At 38.3% G+C, this 20758-nt stretch overlaps 1 protein-coding gene across 1 annotated transcript in view; it reads right to left on the bottom strand.

Annotated features, from left to right (window-relative positions):
* Positions 1 to 20758, bottom strand: part of LOC150098484 (uncharacterized) — a 314082-nt gene that overhangs the window by 156737 nt on the left and 136587 nt on the right. The window contains exon 4 of the mRNA XM_090405238.1: positions 2565 to 2657. Within this exon, the coding sequence (XP_090261364.1) occupies positions 2565 to 2657 (93 nt within the window). The remainder of the gene's footprint in view (positions 1 to 2564; positions 2658 to 20758) is intronic.

Raw genomic sequence — 20758 nt, 5'->3', positions numbered from 1 at the left:
ATGCCACCATTTTTGTAACATTAACTAGCACTTCTATGTTAATTAAAACAACAACTGAAGTGAACATTTACTCTCCCATTCATTTCCAGGATGCCAAGAAAAAAAGAACAAGCTGATGGATTGATGCAGCTCAAAGTGCCTTAGAAATGTGAAATATAAGATCTGACAATATTGGAATATAATAAATTTAGTTTAATCCTTTATCCAAATGTAAGCAAACAAAGTTTGCACCTGAAAATATCTTCAGGACTGAGGTAAGGTGGTACATCCCTTGGCAACTCGTAGCAAAGGTGGACCAAGCTCTCATCACTCCTTGTCTCAGTATCTCCCATAATGCAAAGCACATCTCCTTGCAGACATGTATACTGCTATGCATTAAGGGAAGGGCCACTACCCAGACCGGTTTCAACTTTTATTGAGGTCTCATCAGTGGGAGGCAGACCCAGAGTAGTGATACTAGGACAGAAGCACTGGAGAGGTCATATTTATGTATACAAGTTGCCAACTGGTGTACCACCTTATGTCCGCAAGGAGATGTGCTTTGCATTATGGGAGATACTGAGACAAGGAGTAATGAGAGCTTGGTCCACCTTTGCTACGAGTTGCCAAGGGATGTACCACCTTACTTCAGTCCTGAAGATATTTTCAGGCACAAACTTTGTTTGTTTACACTTGGATAAAGGATTAAGCTAAATTTATTATAGTCTAACCAAGTGCAAAATAAACTTCCAACAATATTGGAACAGATAACATACTAATCTGGAGGAAATGGTGATAGTAAGATAGTAGTAATGTAATCCTTTCATGTGGTACTGTTATAGTATCCAGTACCTTTTGAGGCACATATCAGGAATTTAATGATGATGATAATAATGATGTCTATCCCTTTCCATAAGTTTATGTGATCAGCATGAAATTTGTTGAGTGTCTTTTCATATATCCAACTTTTAATGATGTCAATCTTAACCAAAGTTGATTTCTAATGTGCTGCAATTCTCAGAACTGACTGATAACTAATATTGTAACTTATGATAACATCTTACTGGAAGTCTGTTAACTCTAACCAATGTCCATTTCCACAGTAAACAAAGTGCACTAATTCAGAACATTCTTTCCTTGCATTTGCCAGCCTGGTTGGTTGAGTGGTTAGTGTATCTGCTCTCCAGCCTAAAGGCTGTGGGTTCGAATCCCGCCATGGGCATGGATGTTTGTGATTGTCTGTGACAATACTAGTGGTGGAGGGGTAGATAGAGCTGATGTAGATGTGGTTCGTTGTAGTTGGTGGAATGAGTGATGGAGACAGAGTTGTAAAGTAAGCCCTCCCTCGATGAGTCTTTGGACTCCCTGGAGGTGTCATGTAATAATAATAATAATAATAATAACAATCATTTATGCTGCTACCTTGCTGTACTACTGTAGTTTTTCACTGGTATGAAGTACTTGAGAAAAATCCATATCATTTTGGGTATCAAAAATTTTTAGGTATTTCTAATTTTAAAAAAAGTATCCATATAATTTTGGTCATTAATAGAAGATGAATAGGTTGAAGGAATATATCTTGATCAGTAAGATGAATCTTACCTATTCCTTTAATGGGTACCAGTTCTAAAAAAAAAAAAAAAGAGTTAAATTTTGCTGTGGTGAATAGGATGGTATACTTAAGACAAAGAATGTTTTTTTTTTTCCCAAACAGCATAACTATGTTATGATCCCAACATGAGTTTTTGGAAATTCAAACTTCTAATCATTTTATCTTTGCAGATGATATTCAGATCTGTTAAGTCAAAGAGGCATCACAGCATGTCTGTATGGACAATCAAAGGTAATCAAACTGGAATTTAGTGGCAGACCAAAAAATCTGTTAATCTGAACTTCTGCAGAATTCTTATACCAAAAGAGATCATATTTGGATTGTGCAACTGCCACTTCCTGAATAGGAAATCCTGTATATTCTTCGGGAGGATGCACACCTTCTTGGATAATATGTTTTCTCGGGGTGAGTGTTCTTCAATCCCTCTGTTAATCATTATGGATGCTGCAACTGTAAAATAAAAAAGCTGTCTGTTACTTGAGTTTAAAATCAGTGACTGGATAACACTAACTAGTCTATATTAACATTCAACTCTTGCTATATTTATGTTCCACTATAGGAAATTTGGACATATCAGTAGCTGTTGACACAACATGATACTTCAAAGTGGACATGTACAATACACTAGCATTTTATTAAAATCCATAATTCTCTTAGAATTGTATACAGGTATATACATTAGGATGTTTGTTTAGCAGACATCCTAAATGTCTGCCAACAATAAAATCTATAATTCTCATAAATCACCATGTGCATATGTTTTTCTCTTTGCATGCATCATTTCATTTATTTTGTCCAAAGTTATCTGTGAACATGAGTAAGAGTGTGCAAAGATGACATAATGATAATAATTATTATCTGCCTTACACCAAGAGACAAAGTCCATCAAGGATGGCAATAGCATAAACATAAATTAAAAATTTAATTTTGTCAAACTTTATGTATTTCAAAAATAAAGATAAATGTAACTTGCCAAGTTCTTAGTAGTGGTCTGTGTGGCAACTGATTCTTTCTTGATTGGGGGTTTGTCACTGTCATCTTGAACTTCAGTGTTTTGTTTCAAAGTCTATAAAATAAAAAATTAAAAAAAAGAGATAATTCATCTGGAATACTACGTAAGTAAATTAAAACTACTGTATCAATGACAGCCATATTAACTTTTAACTTTGTTTTGATCAGCTAAGAGCAAATTCAAAAGCACATAAGAATTACTGTAATCACAGAGACAAATACAATAAAACTTTGTCATACTTATAAGTAGTTAGGTTTTAAGACCCTTTTCTGTAGCTTTAAGTGATTACATTTAATATTTTTGGTTAGTATATAAAAAAATTAAGTAATGTGTGTGTGGAGAGGTTGAATGGCTCTTAAAATTATTGAATATGACCTATTCAGGTTATGGTCTGCAACAGCTCACACCTATATTTCTAACCAAAATACTATTGTAACTGCACAATAAATTCTACTGGTTGGCTGGTAGCAGAAAAATATGTTTATTTTAAATACTTATTTGCATGAAGATAGCCATCAGAGGCTGTAGCTCAAATATGAGAACATTATACATATTTCATATTTCATCTACATTCGCTGATGTGAAATATGTACAATATTCTCATATTTCAGCTACAGCTGAAATATGAGACAATGTACAATATTTGCACTTGTATCTGCTGTGGCACTGCTTTCACTAGATGCTTAATTACTAGATTGGCCATAGTGTCCAAGATATTGCATGGTGCATGATGAAGTGTGCAGTGTCATGGCACATTATTATCAGTATTATTATTATTCAGGCCTCCATGGAGTCAAAAGACTCATCATGGGAGGTCCCTCCTAGAAACAAGGAAGTCCTTGAAACATTCCAAAATATTTCGGTGATGTTTAACTGAGTTGAGAACCAGTGAATTCTCTGGGCATCCAAACACAGGTGATGATATCATGCAGTAGCGCATTCAGGATTTAATCTTGGGGGGGGGGGGGGGGGGGCTGAGTCGAGTAGACGATTTGAGAATACACACTATGCATTGCATGCAACCTATGACTGAGCATCTGCAATGATCGCTAATTCATAAGTAGTATAGAAATAGAAGACACGACACAACATAAATAAAAAATTGAATATTAATTAGGAAAAGATTTTTGGAAAATTATTTAGTGTTTTTTCCTTTTTTCCTTTGGGGAGGGCAGGGCCCTAGGTCCCCCTCCCCCTCTGAGTGCACCACTGATATCATGTATTCCTCGAACCAATTTTTTTAAGTGTGGACATAGCACATCATCATCCTGGAAGAATGTGCCTCAATCTGGAAATATGTGGTTGGCTGAGTGGTTAACACTTCAACCTTCTAACTAATATACCAGCCTGGCTGGCCGAGTGGTTAGCATATCCACTCCCCAGCCAAAAGGCTGCGGGTTCAAATCCCGCTGTGGCATGGATGTTTCTGATTGTCTGTGGAAATACTGGTGGTGGTCGGCGATAGATGGCATTGGTGTAGTTGCGGTCAGTTGGTGGATTGTGAGTGGTGGAGACAGAGTTGTAGAGCAGATGCCCTCCCTCGATGAGTCTTTGGACTCCCTGGAGGTGACAAATAATAATAATAATAATACTGTGGGTTCGAATCCTTCCATGGGCAAGAATGTTAGTGATTGTCTTTAGGTAGGTGTCACACTCAAAATCCAGTGTGATGACCTCACACTTTTAGCAATGTGACCCCTAAACTTGAAGTCATTATCTATTCCCAGACTGCTCATCTATTCCATTACCTACAAAATTTTATTATTATTATTATTGTTAATGGATATCTCCATGGAGTCAAAAGACTCATCGTAGGAAGCCCACAGCATAGTTCACAATATGCCTATCATACCATCCATAATCCAATCAGAATTTCACCTGAGAGGCAGAAGCTAACCAGTATTCACACAGTATTGATCATACCTTTCCTTAAACTGATACACTGAAGAACTAACAACTTCAGACAACCCATTCCACTCATTCATCACCCTGATAGCAAAAAATCTAGGCTTCACATTCTTTCTAACTAAAGGTTTATTCAACTTCGAATGATGACCTCTTGTTCTATCCCCATCTATCTCATATATCACATAGTGAATAATTTCTTGTACTTTTATTCTAGAAAACTTTCAATAACTTGAATGTTTCTATCATGTCACCTCTCTTCCTTTTATCTGTTAATTTGTAACCTCATAAATTTTCAATCTCTCTCTTCATATGGAACATTTCACAGGAAGCCATCTTAGTTATCTGCCTCTGAACTACCTCCACATCAGCAAGAAACCTAGGCAACCAAATCTGAGCACAATAGTTCAAATGGGGCTGTATCAGAGACTTATAAATTTCCCCAATAATTGTAGACTCTATATCACATCCTTGCTTACCAAATGTCAAGACCTGGCAGAACTCACTTGGCCACTCAGTTTATCTGGATCCTTCTTTAGGGCTACAACATCTGCTGTATTCCTCTTGTTGGAGGTTTAATGGAATATTTACAGCAATAAGAAAGGATTAAAAACTAATTTTAAACTAGTCCTTTCCTAGTGCTGTAAATATGGCATTAAACCTCCAACATGATATCCTTCCAGCACTTAAGCCTTAACACACGGATCTGCTCTACTCTTCATATCCCTTTCTAACTATGCATCATCTGCACATAACAATATACTTCACTTAAGCCTGTCCCAATATCATTAGAATACAAATTAAACAAAATGGTACCAGACCCCCTCCCTTCACCCCTGCAGCACACCACTACTGATCTTCCTCTTTTGGGATATAACTCATCCAAACACAACCCATTCATACCTATCTAACAGCTAATTACCTATCCAGCACAGCAATTTATTCTCCAACCCCATCTGTCCCAATTTAGTTACCAGCATGTTGTATTGTAATCTATCAGAGGTCTTTGAAAAAATCCAAGTATACTACTTTTATATGCATCTCCTTTCGATGAATTTGTCACCGTACATAAGAAGATTGCCTAAAACATGTAAACAAATCCATGCTGACCAACACAGAGAATACTGCTATTATCAACCCAATTCTAAATCAATCCTAGTCCTCATCAACAAACTGGCTTATACCTTCCTTCATGGTTACACAGTGATCAGAATTCAATATAAAAATTATAAACTCTGTTGAAAGATTCTTGTTAAGCAGGTATGCCAAGGGTGGTATTAAACTCTCTGGAATATTTCCACATGCAATGTTATTTTGTCAACTCTTCCTGGTTTACTAACATCAAGTTGATTTAATTCCTCATAAGCCTCCTGCCTATCAGCCCCTCCTCCATCATACTATCTGCACTGAATTCTCATGATGCTGCATTTATGAGGATGAAATACACTGATAAACTGCTCACTGAAGACCACTAATGAAGTCATCTTCCCATAATCATTCTAATCATTCTTTCTTCTACATGTGACATATTGAAACAACCATCTAGGATTTTTCTTGGCCCAATTGGCTAATTTCTGCTCATACTGCAAATTTGCTGTCCTTACCAACCAAGTCACCTTCCTGGTCTATTTTATGTACTCCTCAAGCAACTAATTACCCTTCATCTTGTGCTGCCTCCACAAAACCTTATTTTTCCAGATTGCATGCTTAATTTCTTCATTCATTATTATTATTATTATTTCGGGCAACTCCAAGGAGTCGACAGACTCATCGAGGGAGGCCGAGGCCCTAACGCCATGTCAAGAACAACTATTCGACATTCACACAGTATCTATCATACCTCACCTTGAACTCATTCACGGTCATAGCACCCACAACAGACTCTGGCAGCTTATTCCACTCATTTACCACTCTCCAAGTAAAAAACCAGCTCTAACACCCTTATTAACCAAGTTTCCATGCCCATTTTCCATGTATGGCCCCTAGTCCTCCCACCACCAGTCCTATTCTCAAAAATATCTCCTGAATTAATCTTATAGAAACCCTTCAGTAATTTGAATGTCTCAATCATATCACCCCATTTTCCGCCTATCAACCAATTTTTGCAACCCACAAATCTTCAATCTGTTCTCATAAGGTTCATTCCACAGACCTGCCACATTCTTGGTCACTCATCTCTGGATCCTCTCCACCTCCTCCCCATCAAGAAGAAACCCTGGTGCCCATATCTGGGCACAGTAGTCCAGATGGGGTCTTATCAGGGCTCGATATAGAGGAACAATAACTTGTTTGTCTCTACTTGTTAAAGTATTTTTCAGTAACCAAGTGATTTGATGAGCTGATTTAGCCACTTTTGCAATGTGCCCCCTAAACTTCAACTCCCTATCCACCAACACTCCCAAATCCCTGGCCTCATCAATCTCCTGGAGTATGGTTCCACCAATGTGACATACTGCTGCTAATCTTTTCACTCCAAAATGCATAACCTCACACTTTGCAACATTAAATTGACATCCATTTTTCCTAGCCCAGACCTCCAAACTATCCAAATCATCCTGCAAAATTTTGACATCCTGAGCACTCACAATTGCTCTACCCAACTTTGCATCATCAGCAAACAAGTGAACACTTCCTCTCAGATCCTTTCCTATATTGTTAATGAACAAATTGAAAAGTAGTGGTCCAAGAACAGAACCCTGTGGCACACCACTAGTCACAAGCCGTCTTTTGGACTCCACTGCTGAATAAACCACTCTCTGATATCTCTCCATCAACCACCTTCCTATCCATCTCACCAACCCTATATCCATCCCCATTTGCTCCAGTTTACTGATTAGAGTTCCATGCGGTATCCTGTCAAAGGCCTTGGCAAGGTCCAGTAGAATCACTGTAAACCCATTACCCTTATCCAGTTCAGACATCACTGTGTTATAAAATGTGAGCAAGTTACTGAGGCATGATCTACCTTTCACAAAACCATGTTGCCCCCCATACAGTATCCGATTTTCATCTATCCAATCCTGTATTCTTCTCTTGACTAGTTTCTCCAAGACCTTGACAACGATTCCTGATATGCTAATCGGTAATTTACAACAGTAGTCTTGGAACCTCCTTTATGCAGTGGAACTATTTTCCCCTCTTTCGACCCCTTGGGACTAACCCAGACCCGAGACTCAGATTAAACAAAATCTTCAAAGGTACTGCCAATTCTTTAGCCGCTTCATGTACGACACGAGCTGGTATACCATCCAATCCCACAGATGTACTGACATTGAGGTTTTGCAATAGACTACTCACCTCCACCTCATTCACCACAATTCCCGTATAATCTATTGGTTCATTCATTTCTGCAATTTATCCATTTTACTCTTACCTTATTCAGCCTTATTCAAGATCTGATCAAGATCAGAGCTGACAGCTAAAGAGCTCTTCATCTATCTCTGTTCCACTATGCTATAGGTACTAGATGCTCTTACGTTTTTCATAAACACCAGTCTTGTAGTTCCACTTGTTGAATTCCAGCCAAAGTGACTATGGCTTAAGACTAGGATATTATGTCTGTAAGTGTGTATTCTTAGCCAGTGTGTCTGTTTTGTAGAATGAAAAAAAAAAATAAAACAAGTTTGCAGAAGGGGAAAAATCCTGCTGCCTCCATATGATCCTAGCTAACTGCAAGTATAGTGATGAAAGTGCAATAGGAGAAGAATGGTTAGTGAGGAAAAAGAAAATTGAAAAGAATTCTTCTGCTATGTGGCAAGAAAGATGGAGAATAATTATTGAAGGACAACACTAAGATAGTAGGGCAATTGTAGCAAAGGATATAATGAAATTATTTAATGAGTACTTTATTAGTATACATTGCACTGGTGTGAAAGATACCATGCAACACTTAGAAGGGAGACAAATTGAGTGGTAATATGTTAATAAGGCTGCAGGAAATGGGTACCATATTACATGTATTTTTAGGGAATGTTCAAGAGAGTTGGCTGTGGCTTGACTTAAATTTAATGAGAGTAATGGAAAGCAGGCATAAATAGTGTCCAAGATGACAGAACTATTGAATAAGGTAGACTCATACACTACACTTTCTGATCAAAAATATAAAAAATATCCCAACTCTCACTCTATTACAAAATTAATTAATATGGAGTTGGTCCGTCCTTTGCTGCTATATCAGTCCTCAAAAAACAGCCCCAGACCATGATGCCTCCTCCGCCAAACTTCACGGTTAGCACAACACATTCAGGCAGGTAGTGTTTTTCTGGCAACTGCCAAACCCCCAACTCCTTCTCAGACTGCCAGATAGTGAAGCATGATTCATCACTCCAAAGATCACATTTCCACTGCTCTAGAGACCAATAGCAGTTAGCTTTACACTATTCCATCTGATGTTTGACATTGTCCTTGTTGATGTTGAGCTTTTGTGTAGCAGCACAGTCATGAAAATCCACGATCTTCAGCTCCCAATGAACAACAGATGTGCTTACATTTCTTGAAGAGGTATTTTGGAACTCAGCAGCAAGTATTTCAACCGAGGATTGGCAATTTTTTCATGCCATGAAAAATGTTTTCATGCCACATAAAATCACAGCGTGATTTTATGTGGTCTACCAGGACACGATTATGCTGTTATTGCTACTAGGCATTTCTGCTTCACAACATCATCACTTAGAGTTGATCAGGGCAGCTGCAGCAGGGAAGAAACTTCCTGGAGTTGTTGCAAAGGTAGTATGCTATGATAGTGATATCTCAAAAGTCACTGAGGTCTTTAGCATGGTCCATTTTACTGTTAATGTTTGTCTGTGAAGACTGCAAGAAAAGAAGGTGTGCCTTCTTTTATACCTGTATAACTTTCCCAGTGCTGAGATTTAACAGCATGGTCAGAGACACTGCCAAATCTCTTGTACATTCACATCATACAAAGGCTGACATGCCATCTAATCCCATTGCTATATTCACATTATACTGAGGTAGATGAACTGCCATCTACAGTTAATCTAATTTAATAATTTCATCTGTGTGTCACATTGAAAACTGCAGTATATATCCTCCAATTGGATAATACACCTTTGTAAAGTGATTACTTACTATTTCCTTTGGATTGCCTAGTTAATTTGGATTTAGCTTTCCTAACAATGCTAACTGCACTTTGTATTGTGCCATGATTAGATTTTCTTTATTTTTCCCTCCTTAATGTTTCCTTTCCTTTCCTTTTTTTTTTTTTTTTTTTTTTTTTTAAAGCATCTCCTGCTTTATGATACTACTACTCATCAATTTAACTTCCATTTGGTTTTTGGTTTATCCTACTAACCCTGGGTATGCAGTCTTATACTACTTTCTCCAAACAACTCCAGATCATTTCCCAGCTTCCTCCTAAGTTTCTCATAATTCCATTGTACTTCAACATATACTCCTTCTTAACTAAAAATTCCATGTGTTCAGCAACCCAACTGCCAGCCTGGTTGGCCAAGTGGTTTACATACCTGCTCTCCAACCAACAGATTGCAGGTTCAAATCTTGCCATGGGCATGGATGTTTGTGATTGCCTTTAGATGGGAGATAGATTTCATTGCCTGCTGTGAGACCAATGCCTTGCTTATTGGAGGCCTGAAGTGGCTTGAAAAAGTTCCAAGTTTGATGTCTAGAATGTAAAAATAAATTTAAAAAGAATATATATATATTTAAGTTAAGTGATATTACATCCCATATTGTTTCTTAGCTGAATAAGAAATTCAAAGAGTTTCATGCCGAATATAGAAACCATATAAAGTTCGGCGATTCCAAGCATAAGCAAATACCTGGATACTGCAGCAACTGACCCTTTAAGTAGTGCAAGCTGAGGCAACTCATATCAAAGGTGGAGCAAGCTCCGATCACTATTCTTGATATTTACCCATAATGTGAACTTAGCTCCTAGGAGCTGTATTATTGATAAAAATATAAAAAAATCCTTAGCCCACTGATGGTACAAAATGTACTATAGGTGTGCAAATAACCTTTCATGGGTGGGAGCAGCATTAAAAAAAAAATTAAAAAAGCCTCCAATTACAAGTTAGCAGATTACCACAATGTCCACAGACTTCCTCAGTAATGGATACATCTGATACTGTTACCAGATCCAGCATTTTCAAACCCCAGGTCCCCTCCATCACATGCTGTTTCAGATAATTTCAGATCCATCAGTAACTATATAAATTCCATTTCTATTTTACCATGCACCCTTTCATTTGTTCAGTCTATGTCATTATAGATGAAATTCCCCATAATAATGGCTTCGCCTGCACTCATTGCAAGTAATCTGCTAATACATGGATTCCAATCTTTATGTGCATCTCCACTCATTTAGCCAGTTGCTGCTCTCTGCTCAGTTGACACATGAAAGGAGTCAGAAATAGGAGGCCATTGTGCATTCATTCAGGTTTCTCACATTGAAAGTAGCTCTGACAATGTGTTCAAGTAGTTTAGAACAAACAGGACAACTCAAGGGCAAGCAAATAAGCATGCATTTTATTGGATGCTGAAAATTGGATGCTGAAGTTTGGTTAGATTTTAGTTTGAAGAAAACTTCTGTTTTGGTGACTATCATTATAGTGTAAAGGCAATGCCACAGTTAAACTGAGAAATACTCTTTCATTAATGAAATATAATGAGAGAACCTTTGATTAATTTTTTGTAGAAATTTCAACTTAAAAATTAAGGGCTTGTTTTTTGTAATCTTTTAAAATCATGAAAGAAATGAGAGTTAGCATATTATTATTATTAGTGTTATATCTCGATGTACTGAACTATACAATCCATCATACACACACTTCTTATTCCTTCATCAAACTATGTCACTATCCACCATCTGGCACTAAATTATGATATTTTTGTCTGTTAATTGTGTGTGTGTTCTCTGGCCAATATGCTTACAGGAGAGATAAAAATAAGAAATAAACTCTGAGATTAGCTAATTTAACTTAGACTTCTTCAGTTGAAGAAGTCTATATGAAAATTCCTCTCATCATGATGGGAAACAAATTCAGATGTTTTCCAACTGAAGGGCACAACATGCCATTGTTCCTCCAACTCCATTAAAAAAGTCTTGGGAATATGATCTTTATTCCCATATTAAGGAATGAAGACAGCATTTTGACTGAAGTAAAAAATGGGTTTAATTGACTCCAATGTTCATTTTGTTATCAAGATATCTTTGGAGATATAATGTGAGAACTGTAATGTGTACACAAACAGCACAAAAAACAATCGGAAGAGATTATACTGAACGCTTAATGTCTGTCCTAAGAGAGATGCTCTCGGTGGGCACTTGTAGGTAGCCTTGGCTGTTTCCATATTTTGGAAAGTTTGACAGAACCGTATTTATTGAGGTTGGGTATTTAAGGTTCACTGCTAATTTCAGAAAGAAAAAAAAAAGTCTTTCACATTTACATTTATTGCAAGCACAGCAGTTTTGTTCCATTTGATTCTATGCAGGGTATCCAATGCATGGTCTGCTAGACCAGACTACTTATATTGATGGCAGACGTATTTGTTATGTTCTTCCAGGCAGACACTGGCAGTTCATCTAGTTTGACCATAATAAGATAGGCTGCACAAAAAAGGAGCCATGTATGGAGATAGAAATGAGAGGGGGGAAGGGTGTTTTGGGGCAGGGGTAGATAAGAGAAGCAAGCATGATATGGGTTTTTGAAAACAGTGCAGTGATCATATTTCTTTGCAATCTTTGTGATTTTTTTTAATAATTTTTCCCAGATATAGGTGATAGTACAGCATTACTGTAATCTGTAGGTTGAAAGAGATATGAGATGAGGAGAGGACATGTGTTTGGTTAATTTTTTTTTAATTATAATGATTAGATAATGTGATGGATAAGATTAAGTTCAACTGTGAGAGAGCCCTTACTTAACAGAGCATGGCAGCTCTGTCAACTAGATTTTATAATATCATACCATCTTACTGGAAGGGGAGGGGGGGGATGATGGAAAAATCTGTGAATATATCCTTCCATGTGAGTAAGTTATCTGTAAACAGAAAGAATGAAAGAAAGTAAGTATACTATTAAGCAGATGTGTAATTAAAGTGTCAGGAAAGGCCAGATTGCTGTTGTAATTTTTCTTTCTTTCTATATTAAACTGGATTATCAAATTGTGGCTAGGTGATAGAAGTTTCCCCACAGAAAATACTTTCACACGTGAAAGACTTTTCTGAAATCTGCAGTGAATCTTAGAATCAACCCAACTTCAATAAATATGGTCATCTAACTTCCCAAGATATGGGAAACTGTTAAACTTAGATCTTAAATCTTAGATCTTATATGGATGGATCAAAACATAAGGTATGCAATCTGGAAGAAGAAGGTATTATGGAAGAAGCACAAGATGAGTGGTTATAACAACCAACAAGCATGAGAAGTACAAAGAGCAGGAGAGGAAGGTGACTTGCTTGATAAGGGTAGCAAAAGTGTGCAAATATGAGTAGCAGTTACCTAATGCAGCTAAAAAAAATCTTAGGGAATTTTTCAATATGTGGCCAGTAGAAGAAAGAGATTAAATGAAGAATTCACTTTGGATGGATGGCTTATGGGAAATTGAGAGACTTTTCAGAAGTGACATCCCTATGAATCTAAAAAGGAAAGCTTTCAACCAGTGCATACTTCCTGTCCTAACATATGGGGGAGAAACATGGACTTTAACAGAAGCCCTAAAGAAAAAGCTGAGAACAACACAACATTGCAAGGAGAGAAGTATGCTAAAAATAACATTAAGAGATAGGAAGACAAATACCTGGATAAGATCTCAAGCAGGTGTCATGGATCTTGTAAAATATTAAACAGGCTAAGTGGAGATGGGCTGGCCATATTGTCAGATATAATGATGGGAGATGGACCAGAAAAACAACAGAGTGAAGACCAATGGATGGAGCAAGACAAAGAGGAAGACCGAGAAGAAGGTGGAGGGATGAACTGGAACAAGTTGCAGGAGCGAGATGATGGGAAAGGCAGAAAACCAAGTGGTCTGGAAAACCATGGGTGGGAGACCTTCATCCAGCAGTGGACAGAACCAAATGGTTGAAGAAGAAGAAGAAGAAAGAATGATTATGGAAGGATGGTACTGATTGGTGAAAATGGAGGAATGATAAACAATGCACAGGATATAGTTGAGGTATTTAATGAGCAATTTATAAAGGTATTTCATTCTTGTGAATGTGACATCATGCAAAACTAATACAATGGGAAAGAAGGAGGAGGAAGAATTGTTAGTAAGTGAGCAGCAGGTATATGAGGAATTGAATGAACTTGATGTTAATAAGGCTGTAGGACTTGATGCTATTTCACTACATGTTTTGAGGGAATGTTCTCGGGGAGTTAACAATAGCTTTTATATATATTTTTAACATGACTCTTGCACTGGGCCAAGTTCCAAAGGAGTGGAAAGAGGGCAAAATTGTTCCGATTCATAAGGAAGGTGTGTACTCCAAGGGTCTGTTTTGAGTCCACTACTGTTCATTTGTTTGTAAATGATATTGGGAAAGCTCTAAATGGTGATATGCAGTTGTTTGCAGATGATGCAAAGCTGGGGAGAGCTAACAGGAATAGAGAAGATGCCATGGCTTTGAAAGAGGACTTGAATACACTGGCTGAATGGGTGTGGATATCAATTCAATACTGTGAAGTGTAAGGTTTTGAAATTTGGGAAACCAAGATTGGATGTAGAGTATGCAATCATTGGCAATATCTTGGAAGAGGTAGAGAAGATGAGATATCTGGGAGTAATTGTGGACATGGACCTAAAATTTCAGGGACATATTGCTTAAATTGTGATCAGTGATGTAACGAGGGTATGAAGCGCCTGTGGCAAGTCTAACTTGCGTCCCCAACCAAAAAATATATTATACGTTTTGCGTATAACACTGATTGTGATGACAGCACAGCAGAAAAGGGGAACGATGTGGAGGAACTTGTAGAAGTAACAATGTTATGGTTCCTCTATTTAAGGCTTTGATCAGGTCACATATGGATTACTGTGCACAGATTTGGTCATCTGGTGTTCAAAAAGATGAAAATCCAGAGATGATTGAATTAGATGATTTCTGGTTTCTGGAATGTGAGTATGAAGACAGATTGAGAAAATTAAATTTTCAGAAATTGGTGGATAGCAGGAGGAGAGGTGATATGATCGAGACATGTAAGCTGTTAAGGAGTTATTATCAGATTAATGTGGGGGAGGTTTTGTATAGAATGGGTGAAATAGGGAGAGAATAAGAGGTCATCCCTGGAAGATATATATGGGGAGTGTGAGCAAGTAGTAGGCTTTTTGCATGGAAAATGGTGAGTGATTGGAATGCATTACCTGAGAGTGTGGTGAGCGTAGAGACAGTAAACATATTTAAGGCTCGGTATGATAAATTGTGTGTGTAATAGTGGTACTCCCCATGATGAGTCTTTTGATTCTGGGGAGGTTTAATAATAATAATAATCTCCACCCAACAGCGTTACAAGTTGCATACTGAATCTCAGAAGAAGCCTCAGTGACTGGGGTGAAATACTGGAGTTATTAAACCGTTATTTTAATTTATTTCATGTATAAGGAAGGTGTGTACTCCAAGGGTCTGTTTTGAGTCAGAATATGCCAAATCCACATTCAAATATAACAGCCATCATCACCTCTTCTCTTGTAAATATGGTACAGGATTTCAGTAACGCAAATCCGTCACTAAGCACTACAAAAAGTTTCTTGCGGCAAACACAGTCCATTTTATCTGCACTCTCCAATGCATAGGAAAACATTTACCACAGATTCTCTATTGATTATTGCATGGAATGCCAATGGCCTTAAAAATAAAATACTAGAAGTGCAGGAATTCAATGACAGATATAATCCAGATATATTATTAATTAATGAAACTCACCAGAGACCTGCTGACAATCCTAAATTCAAAAGATATCAACTTTACAGGAATGATAGGCTGGATTACAGAGGTGGTGGTACAGCCATCCTCATCAAAAATCACATCAACCATCATGCTGTAGCCATACTTACAACCACTAATCTCGAAGTTACAGGCCTCAATGTCATCACAAACTCCGTCGGAATCATAAAAATCTATGCTGCTTATAACCCACCATCAAAAACATTGTTGACCACAGATCTGGATGCTATCCTCGGCATTAAACTACCGGTTATTATCGCCAGAGATTTAAATGCAGAACATCACACTTGCAGTAGGTCTATAAATAGGAATGGTCACATCCTCTTTAACTACACAAGCTCAAATTGCGCAGCTGTGGCTGGCCCCTCAGTGCCAACTCACCACAGTCCCACTGGTTCATCCGACGTCTTGGATATAGCTGTCCTTCAGAATGTCAATATGCAGTACACCCTAGAATCATTGAATGAATTATCATCAGACCACAATCCTATTCTGCTCCAACTGGGTTATCAGAGGGGACTTCCCCCCTTTGCCTCGCATTCCCTGGGAAAAACTATCCAAAATGCTTCCAAACTACATTGATCCCGTCCCTCATATTAATTCCAAGGAAGAAATTGATTCTGCAGTCAATAAACTTACTGATCAAATCAACAAGCCATAGCATCTATCACCTCAAATTCAATTGCTTTCAAGCCCTAAACGATTACCAGATGACAAAATGAACTTAATCAGGGAAAAAAATAAAGCAAGAAAAAGATACCACAATACCAGAGCATCCCAAGACAAAAAATATCTCAACAAAATGAACAGCGCAGTGAGATATACACTTAAAGTCCACAGAAACAAACTAGGGAAGACAAATTAGCCTCCATATCACCTGGTGATCAAACCGTCTGGAAGTTCCTGAGAAACATCAAAAACAAAACTCTTCCTCCTCTCAAATCTGACCTGAACATTGTTTACACAGATGCAGAAAAAGCCGAAACTATAGCTAAAAATTTAGAAAAACAGCATAGCCCTTCATACAATAATCTAAACTCCAATCATATTTACAAAATCCACCGCCACGTCAGACACGTGTTAAAACAGCCTGATATAGTTCGCCCACCGATTAGAGGCCCCTTGACACTTCTGCGCATGTCAGAAAAAGGAGAATCCATTCCGATAATAGGGTAATAAATTTGTCTTCTGGGATGTGTTTGTTTATTAATACAGGTCGGAAAATTTAGCTTTTTCTTTTATGAACATAGTAGTTTTTAAAGTGTAACTATTTTGCTTGTATAACAGTTGGAAAAATGTACGTAGAGTATTAACAAAATTAAAAGGTATAGCATAAAACAAAAATTTAACTAAGTTTATTTTTAAGAAAGTTTTCTATAAAATAAAAATATTATACAGAAAAACAGAACTTTTTTCAAATGAACTTAGATATTCTAAACTTACATTATTCTTGTTGAGAGGCTTATACGCTGGTTAGACATGATAACTAATATTTAAGGAATTGACAGCGTATACTGGAAATATAGATTAAATAAACTTTAATATACATTTTCCGATATTTCGGCGAACGTCACATTGCCATCTTCTTGGGAACTTACTAAAAAGACACGTGCACACAAGTACTAATAACAGCAAATGAGACTGAAGCTAGGAAGCTAGCGTTTTCCTAAAGTCCTGATGGTGCCCCCTGGCGGGTTATATTGGTAGTTCTTGGCCTTTGGGCTGAAGTTCTTCTGATAAAAGTTTCCCAAATTTGGGGCAGTTTCATGCATCCAAATTGAGGTTTGGCATGTTCCTAAGGGCCGAGGCTGATTCCATGAATAGTCTTTCATATTTGAACTTGCTGCGGTGTATTACTGTGGTTTTCTTCCATCTTATTCTGTGGCGAGTATCCAGAGCGTGGTCTGCAAGCCCAGAGTGGTACTGGTGAAATCGGATGTAATCCTTGTGTTCTGAGATTCTGATATTTGCTGTCCTGCCTGTTTGGCCAAAGTAGGACAGTTTACAGCTGCAAGGGACCTGGTATACACCAGGTAGGTCTAGGGGAAGTGGTTGGTCTTTGGTGCAGCGGATAAGGGATGCCAGTTTTCTGTGTGGTTTGTAACAAGTGGTCAAGTCATGTTTTTTTAAGATTTTATTGATTTTTTCCGAGGTGCCTCTGATGTAGGGAATAGTGATGGATTCAGAGTAATCTTTTTTGTGAAGGGGAGGGGGTGTTGGGTTGTGGATATCTGGGTTAAGTATTTTTTGGATTTTTTGGAGGGGGTAGCCGTTGGCTGAGAAAGTGTCACAGATGTGATTTAGTTCAGTGGTTAGGGCTTGATCATTAGAACAGATTATTTTTGCCCTGTTGAATAATGTTTTAATAACTCCATATTCTTGTGAGGGGGGGGTGGTGGGATTGTTGGTGAATGTATCTGCCTGTATGGGTGGGTTTTCTATAAACTGAGAAAACCAAGGTTCCATCAGGTTGGTGGGTGACTAGTGTGTCTAGGAAGGGGAAGTTATTGTTTTCCTCTTTTTCCTGGGTGAATTTGATTCTAGGGTGTTGGTTGTTCAAGTGTGTTAGGAAGGAGAGGAGTGAATCCGGGCCATGTGGCCAAATAGCAAAAACATCATCAACGTAGCGAAGCCATATGGTAGGTTTTTGTGGGGCTGAGTTTAAGGCTTTCTCTTCAAACATCTCCATGAAGAAGTTGGCCAAGGGTGGGGAAAGTGGTGAACCCATGGCTGTCCCCTCTATCTGTTTGTAGAATTTTTCCTGCCAAACGAAATAGCCTGAGTTCATTGTAAACTGAAATAGGGCTGAGATATTGGGAGGAAATTTAGCTTGGATTAGCTCTAAGGTTTCTTTGAGGGGGACATTCGTGAATAGGGAGGAGACATCAAAACTGACCATTATGTCATTATGTTGGAGTGTAAGGTTTTCTATACTGGCTTTGAAGTGGGCTGAGTTTTTTATGTGTGATGGTGTATTGCCAGTATAGTGTGAGAGCGCTTTGGCTAAATGCTTGGCTAGTTTGTAAGTGGGGGAATCAATGCCATCTACTATGGGACGTAATGGCACATTTTCTTTGTGTATTTTTGGGAGCCCATATATGCGGGGGGGGGGTCTAGAGTTATAGGGTTTTAGTCTGTTGGTAATCTCCACAGGCCCAGAAGTGACCTTCTTAAGGAGCCTATGGAGTTTTCTAATTTGTGAGTTGGTGGGATTGTAATCAATGGGGAGGTAAGTGGAACGATCTAATAATAAAGCCATGAGCTTACCTGTGTAGTCTTTAAGATTGAGTACCACAATGGCGTTCCTCTTATTCGCTCGTTTGGCAGGAAAAATTCTACAAACAGATAGAGGGGACAGCCATGGGTTCACCACTTTCCCCACCCTTGGCCAACTTCTTCATGGAGATGTTTGAAGAGAAAGCCTTAAACTCAGCCCCACAAAAACCTACCATATGGCTTCGCTACGTTGATGATGTTTTTGCTATTTGGCCACATGGCCCGGATTCACTCCTCTCCTTCCTAACACACTTGAACAACCAACACCCTAGAATCAAATTCACCCTGGAAAAAGAGGAAAACAATAACCTCCCCTTCCTAGACACACTAGTCACCCGCCAACCTGATGGAACCTTGGTTTTCTCAGTTTATAGAAAACCCACCCATACAGGCAGATACATTCACCAACAATCCCCCCCCCCTCACAACAATATGGAGTTATTAAAACATTATTCAACAGGGCAAAAATAATCTGTTCTAATGATCAAGCCCTAACCACTGAACTAAATCACATCCGTGACACTTTCTCAGCCAACGGCTACCCCCTCCAAAAAATCCAAAAAATACTTAACCCAGATATCCACAACCCAACACCCCCTCCCCTTCACAAAAAAAGATTACTCTAAATCCATCACTATTCCCTACATCAGAGGCACCTCGGAAAAAATCAATAAAATCTTAAAAAAACATGACTTGACCACTTGTTACAAACCACACAGAAAACTGGCATCCCTTATCCGCTGCACCAAAGACCAACCACTTCCCCTAGACCTACCTGGTGTATACCAGGTCCCTTGCAGCTGTAAACTGTCCTACTTTGGCCAAACAGGCAGGACAGCAAATATCAGAATCTCAGAACATGAGGATTACATCCGATTTCACCAGTACAGCGACTCTGGGCTTGCAGACCACGCTCTGGATACTCGCCACAGAATAAGATGGAAGAAAACCACAGTAATACACCGCAGCAAGTTCAAATATGAAAGACTATTCATGGAATCAGCCTCGGCCCTTAGGAACATGCCAAACCTCAACAAATTTGGATGCATGAAACTGCCCCAAATTTGGGAAACTTTTATCAGAAGAACTTCAGCCCAAAGGCCAAGAACTACCAATATAGCCCGCCAGGGGGCACCATCAGGACTTTAGGAAAACGCTAGCTTCCTAGCTTCAGTTTCATTTGCTGTTATTAGTACTTGTGTGCACGTGTCTTTTTAGTAAGTTCCCAAGAAGATGGCAACGTGACGTTCGCCGAAATATCGGAAAATGTATATTAAAGTTTATTTAATCTATATTTCCAGTATACGCTGTCAATTCCTTAAATATTAGTTATCACATCTAAACTTACAGTTGAGAGATCTGAGACACTTTAATGTCCTAAACCGATTAATTATTTATGACTTGTTGTGACTCTTTTAACAAACCCATGCAAAAAAAGTTGGAAAAAAAAATACCATTATCAAATCCTTTTAATCTTCATAGTCAGCTGAATCGGTGTCCGAATCGCCATCACTTTCACTTAAACTGATCATCAAAGGTTCGCATAATTCTTCGATAATTCCGTCACTGTCCCAATACATATTTTCCAATGAGGTGACATGAAAGCAATATTTTCTTCAGTTTTGAACTGTAATACTTTCAATCGCCTGTTCTGAAAGCTTAAAAAGTTTCGACATGTCAATATCTCCAGTTACGTTGCGATGGCGAATGAAACTTTTCACTTCTGCCCAAACATACTCAATAGCATTAACACGTTCATTGCCAATCACGCGATATCGTGCGATGCGAGTTCTCACCAAACGACCGATCACGCGTTATCGCGTGGACGTCCCTAACAAAATAAAAAAATAAAAAAAAAATTTACCCACCACACGAAATTCCAATTTTCAGCTTGGCAATGAAAGTGTTAATATCGCAATGATATGGTGGTAGCCTCAAAGCTAGAAATCCATGCTCTTTGAGCATCGTGTCGAATTTAAATAGTTTAGTTGTGGGTGAGTTTCGTTTGACCAAATTAAGCAATTCGATTTTTCGCATATCTGGGG

This window comes from Typopeltis vanoorti, chromosome 15 (assembly GCF_054136105.1).
Source record: "Typopeltis vanoorti isolate ZY-2024b chromosome 15, IOZ_Tvanoo_1.0, whole genome shotgun sequence".
NCBI lineage: Eukaryota > Metazoa > Arthropoda > Arachnida > Uropygi > Thelyphonidae > Typopeltis > Typopeltis vanoorti.
This window is presented reverse-complemented; position numbering and strand designations above follow the sequence as displayed.